We start from the raw sequence: 6,258 nt of genomic DNA, 5'->3' as shown, positions 1-6,258 counted from the left end.
GCTGGTGATATTTTTAAAGTCCAGGGACCATTTTTGTAGTTCACTCATTGAAAAATGCTAGCATCCGTTTTTTAGAAGTAATTCCCAAGACTTGAAGGGAAATAATAATACTCCCTCCGTCCCAATAAATATGCAAATTTGGTTTCCGGCACATGATTTTATGCAGTGTTGTTTTGTGAGTTAATACAGAGAGAGTAAAGTAAGAGAGAAGAAAAAAAGTAGAGATAGTGTTGTTTCTATTTTAGGAAACGTTTCATTTTTATTGGGACAACCGAAAAAGGAAAATGTTTCATTTCTAATGGGACAGAGGGAGTATATTGCAAGGTGCAGTATTAATTTTCTTTGATTGCAAATCCGTTTAAGGAAATGAAGATGTTAGAAGAGATATGCATTACGATACATGATTGATACCACATGTGCGTCGAAACTTTCACTAACGTGCTCAGAGCACAGGGAAAGTCCTCCATCATAGTTATGTTTGTTCTTGAGCAAATGATACTCTCTTCCGACCAATAAGATATCTACTAGACTTCCTATATATCTTTCACTTTGGATAAATGTTATCCAAGAAGTAGTACCCTATATGATATTTTCAGAGTTTGGTAGTAAATTCAATATTCGGTGTCCTTTCAGCATATAATATATAGTGACAATGAGTACTATTTCTTGAAAACTTTTATTAAATTAGAATTTTGTTATGTCTTCAATATTATGAAAGAGTATGAATATAATTAATTGTCCCTTAAATAAATTTAAACCTAAAATAAAACTATACTTTAAAGCAAAAATGAAAATAGAAAACACAAAGAAACCCTAGAAAGGGCAAAATCGGAAACACAAGGCACAGCAAAGTGCCGCAGCCTACTCTCCAACACAAGAAAATAAACCTATCCCCATTTTGCCTCTCTATTTATATCCAACCAAATCCCCCTTCCATACTTTCGATCCGTCGCTTCTTAATTAAACATCTCATATTTTGATCAATTCAATCAATCCTTGTTCTTTCAAAATTCAGTAAAAGATGGAGGAAATCACAGAGGGAGTGAGCAACATTGCCATCGCTGGAGATACTCAGAAGAAGAACCGCATCCAGGTGTCCAACACCAAAAAGCCGCTCTTCTTCTACGTCAATCTCGCTAAGGTACGGATTGTTGGATTTCTTCTCTGCTTTCATAAATTATTGATTTAATTTGTTTGTGCGTGTTACGATTATGATAATGAGTCTGAATTATATTTTCTGGATCTGAAATTGAGAGATTTGAATTTTGTGCAGAGGTACATGCAGCAGCACAATGAAGTGGAGCTTTCGGCTCTTGGAATGGGTACTTTTCGCCTCATTTTTTTTGGTTGTATGTATTGTATATGTATATAAGGTGTTTATTTTAGCATTCTCATCCTTGATGCTGGTTGATCCGAGAGATGATGTTGGAGGCACTAATATATTGTCAATAATATTGTATTATATTTTTGTTTAGCTATTATTGATGTTGATGCTACATGTTTGTGAAATGCTGTTTACCTTCTGTGTTATGTACAAAACTACAGGTCTGATTTATATGTGGTTCATCTCTTCATTAGGTTCGTTTCAACCTATTATCAGTCATGCTGCTACCTTTAGTAGCTATAGGAGATGTGCACAAACTGAATCAATTTCTAGCTCCTCTTTCATTTATTTCGAAGACTCTCTCTAATATAAATTGGTGTTTCTATAGTATAGTTTTTACTATCACTTGATTATAGTCTCAGTATATTCAGTAGACTTCATTTGAACAACCATCCTATCTTTGTTAATCATGGATGATGGATAGCTACTCAATAATAACCCTAACTATACATTTTGATATGCATACTAACATTGAAATTCAGATGGTACATATTTTCCATTCCTTAGGCATAAGGGAGAACAAAAATCCGGGGTAAAACTGTGGCTGTTTCTAATGTAATTTTTCATGAGGAATATTTACATTACATTTACATGTGCACATGCAATTACTAATATCCTTACTCTTAGCATCAAATTTTAAACGTGTCCTAAAACTCACTTTATGAGTATCATGAGCATGAGCCTTATATCAATATTCTATTAAGCAAGTTCCTGTTCCAAAAGTTGTAAGAATGTCTCTCTAATTAAATTTACGTCTCTCTAATTAAATTTACATCGATGTAACATCACGAGCCAGCTTTTGCTGGTTTCATATTTGATTTTATTTATGATAAATGAAGTTGTCTGTCTGGTTTGACCTTTACTTTTGTTTTGTGTCTATGCTTGGCTCTTCTATTTGACCTTAGGTGTGGTTTTTGATCTGGGTGTTTTGAGTTAGTTCCTGTACTTGTGATGAGATTATCCCTCCATAGAACTGAACAATTGTAGCCTGTTATATTTAGGTTTCTCTCCGGAATCCTGATTATTGTTTGTCTTATTATTACTGTGGCCCATCCATCATGCTCTTGATAGTGATTTCAGAAAGCATTTACTGAAGGTTTCCAAGTATTCACTTATATATCATACTACTATTTCTAAATTGCAGTAATATAAAAAATGCGAGTTTCACTTAGTTTTTCAATATTGAAATTGATCATTTCCATATATTTGCAGCCATATCAACAGTTGTCAGTGTTGCTGAAATCCTGAAGAACAATGGATTTGCAGTTGAGAAGAGTAGGACTCAGTTTTAACTCCTTTTGTTTTATCATTATGTAGCTCATTCTTAGATATATAAGATCATATTCTAGGTTATTGACATAAACAATTTGACACACTGCAGAGATCATGACTTCTACTGTTGAAATCAGAGACGAGTCTAGAGGACGACCCATCTCGAAAGCGAAAGTAAGTTTGTACTATTTGTCTGTCAATTGTACAACTGCTGCTAAAATGCAATTAAAGATATCTACTAAATGTTGGATGGTTCAAATCTAGTAAAAAGGTCACTCTCTTGGAATATATTTTGAAGAGATAGCTACCTCACCTTGGTTACTGATTCTGTTCTGTCTCGATCCGATAAGATTATGTTTCATATGGGCTAAAATTTGATGCACTCCTGATTATGTTACCTTTAAAAAACTAATCAACTACTTTTTCTAATCTTCAACCAAATCTACACCAGCCATGATTCTGTTCATCCCCAAATATAATGGAAGTATGTAACACTCATTTTTATAGTGCAACACTTTTGTTTTGTTGTATTTCTTGAAGATTTGAGTTGTAATTTCATTATCTGAAGAAACTCTTCAATTTGGGCAAATTATGATTATCTTACAAAACTTTATTTTAGAATGATTTTAAGTTACTAATAACACATTTAAAATTGCACGCGTCTGGAACAGATGCTGAAATATTTTGGTCAGTTTACACATCCTGAGTCGTGGCTGAGACGGATAACTTTGGATATCACATCTACTCACTATCCAATATTGCTAACAAAATTCTAATTTGTGGTGTACTCTTTTTGTTTCTGCTACCCTTTACCTTTAGTTGTCATGGTCATGGGTGGTTACACATGCTGCTACATTTTTTTTACCAAAGTTTCGTATAATGTTGCTTTACTAATTTATGTTTAAATTTGCTTGTTTACATTTTGATAATTAGATTGAGATAGTGCTGGGAAAGACAGAGAAATTTGATGAATTAATGGCAGCTGCTGCAGAGGAGAGAGCGGGAAATGGTGAAGAGCAAAGTTAAATGTGTTTTGTTGATCATGGTTTTTTTATACTATATAATTTGAGCTGATATTTGAATGCATTTTCGAAGTAGAACTCTAGTTGTAGTCAGTCTAGGATTTTGAGTGCAGTCAGCCGGCAGCTGTGAACAGAATATCTCTGTTAGCGTACAAAACATTTTCCTTCAATTCAAAATTCAATTTTCTTGTCACTATCATTTACTAATATGGAGTACTCCTACTACTTTTTTTATAATTGTGTTAGACTTAGAAGCAAACCTTGTGTTACCTTTTATTGTACATTTCTTTTCACTATTTGCCCAAATATATTATGTGGAGCAAACCTTCTATTCTTGTCCGAAGGTTGTTGAGTTTTATTTCTGTTAGTTCCACGTTAGTTTAGTCATTTATTTGGAAAAAAGCTTTAGATAAGATAGTACATTAGATACCATTTTTATGATTAGCGGAAACTAACCTTTTTTGTGATTTAAATGTAAGTTTATCCTGGAATGTGAAAAATGTCATTAATAAAAAAATGATTGCTAAGTGGAAAACCAATTCGAATTGGAATAAGAAAGAACACAAGGTGTTAAATTGTTGGCCAGAGGAACTGCCACATATAGTATCACATTAAATAACCAAGCCAAAAAATTTAAGGTTGAGACTACAAGATGACGAATTTCCATACTATGATACTATACTAAAATTAGCCTCATCTTACCTTATTCGATAAACGTTTACCAACATTACCAACAAGCAAATCTCTGGACTGATTAGAGATTCATAAGCCAAAACCAATGAGGCTAAAACTACATGGCAGCATATCAATAAATTTGGATAAATGTTTATCTCTAGTTCATTTATTCTTTCCAGTTTTAGTAGGTTTAGGGGTGTTTGTATTATCATGGCCTTATTAATACAGGAATATTTTTGATCATTAGTTGTAGTAGTGGTTTGTGTTACTTAGTGAAAAGGAGAAATCTTGATGCACAATTCTACCTGAATCACTCGGAAAACTCAATCACAAACTTATACTTTTGTGATTTGATGATAATATAAGTAAGTGAGTGCTCGGAGTCAGAAATGACAAAATATATGTTTAAACAATGGGAACAAGAAAGTTCATAATGAATGAAGAGAACCTAATCAACCATTGCTCTGTTCTGATGAACAACAAATTACCCATTGCGTTTACTCTAAACTCATCCTGCACCCGAGCTCGGATTGCCGCCTCTCCCCATTGTTGTCATAAGTGAGTGCGTGCGTAGAGATGCGTTTATCATAGAAATTCCATTGACTTATTATAACTATCCAACTGTTCAATAACATAGCTAGGGACATTCAAGGATTTAAGTCCAATTATAACAAGGATTGTATCAAGTGGTATTTAGTATCCTCTTTTGCAACTTTGTTCTATCTTTCAAATTTCCGCAAAGAGCCTTTGAGGTCGTAAAAAATGGATAAAAAGAGTTAGTTTTTATTATCTAAAAAATGGATCTCTTTATCAAGTTCAAAGAACTACTTTATTTGGGTATAATTGATTCTGAAAATATATATTTAGTTCTTAGTTGTATTATTGTTTTGTTTTAGTTCAGGCCATTCATTTAATTTAGCAACCCTCTTCTATGTCCTTCTCTCCTCATCATCCTAATCCCAAATGATTAGTGCTAAATGCTAATGGTTTTGATGTCTAACTGTGTTGACAAACATTCTGCATACTTTATCAACCGTGCCAAGGGAGCTGAACTTAATTGAGCACACCTGTTAGAAGGAGTAAGATTGTATTGTAGATTGATTACCTCTATATTTATCCATACAAAATTTTGATGTGATTGATCCTTGATGTTATTGGTTTTGTTGATACCAAAGAGCTAAGCCTGTTATAATTGATCCCGGCCTTTGTAGCATTCAAAAGTCTAGCTTTTATTGGATCACTTAATCCTACATGAATTATCATATGATAATTAGTCATGATAATCGAACGGCACCTAAGTTTACCAGCTCCCGTTCAAGCACTAGCTCACTAAGCATGTACTACTACTAATATGTAATCTAATTTGTACAAATATAGTTTTAAGTTTATAGAGATTTGATATGCCGAGCGACATTTTGTGAGCGGCATTTGAGCGCCTCTCTTCCCGTCACTTCTCTCTCTCTTTATCACTTTCCACACGTCCTCTTTCTCTCTATGCGATTTCATTTCTCTTTGTTTTTCTTCCATATTTATCTCTCTTCTTCAATTCTAAAATCGAATTTATTATTGGCGAAATCTATATAAAACAATCTCTCTGTGCCTCTGCAAAACTCAAAATTACTCCCTACCATGTTTTTTTTCTTGCTCAATTCTACATATTTTTGTTACAGTCAAAACCTATGCTAAAATCCGTAAACATATATGATAGCACAAAAAAGAAAAAGAAGAATAAAATAGGTGTAATTCAATTGCTACTCTCGTCAATTGGCAGCGTAATTTATTAGGGAGAAAAAGTCCAAATAAAAACCTCTCCTCAAGCAAAACCTTGAAACTTTTCCCATCCTTCATTATACTAATTAAGATCAAAATTGCCGGAAAGAAATCGGTTCCAATAGGATTTAAAAT

The 6,258-nt window shown here is 33.3% G+C and overlaps 1 protein-coding gene across 1 annotated transcript; it reads left to right on the top strand.

The window, feature by feature from the left end:
- Positions 1-907: 907 nt before the first annotated feature.
- LOC125192564 (uncharacterized protein At2g34160-like) lies at positions 908-3,871 on the top strand. Its single transcript, XM_048090176.2, has 5 exons — positions 908-1,141; positions 1,274-1,322; positions 2,597-2,659; positions 2,766-2,830; positions 3,590-3,871. Exons 1-5 carry the CDS (start codon positions 1,022-1,024, stop codon positions 3,680-3,682), a joined length of 390 nt encoding a protein of 129 aa, XP_047946133.1. The 5' UTR covers positions 908-1,021; the 3' UTR covers positions 3,683-3,871.
- Positions 3,872-6,258: the final 2,387 nt, after the last annotated feature.

Source organism: Salvia hispanica, chromosome 4, assembly GCF_029641045.1.
Source record: "Salvia hispanica isolate PSC_SH4W2 chromosome 4, Shi_PSC_v1, whole genome shotgun sequence".
NCBI lineage: Eukaryota > Viridiplantae > Streptophyta > Magnoliopsida > Lamiales > Lamiaceae > Salvia > Salvia hispanica.
The sequence above is the reverse complement of the archived record's forward strand: the minus strand, read 5'-3'. Positions and strand labels throughout refer to the sequence as shown.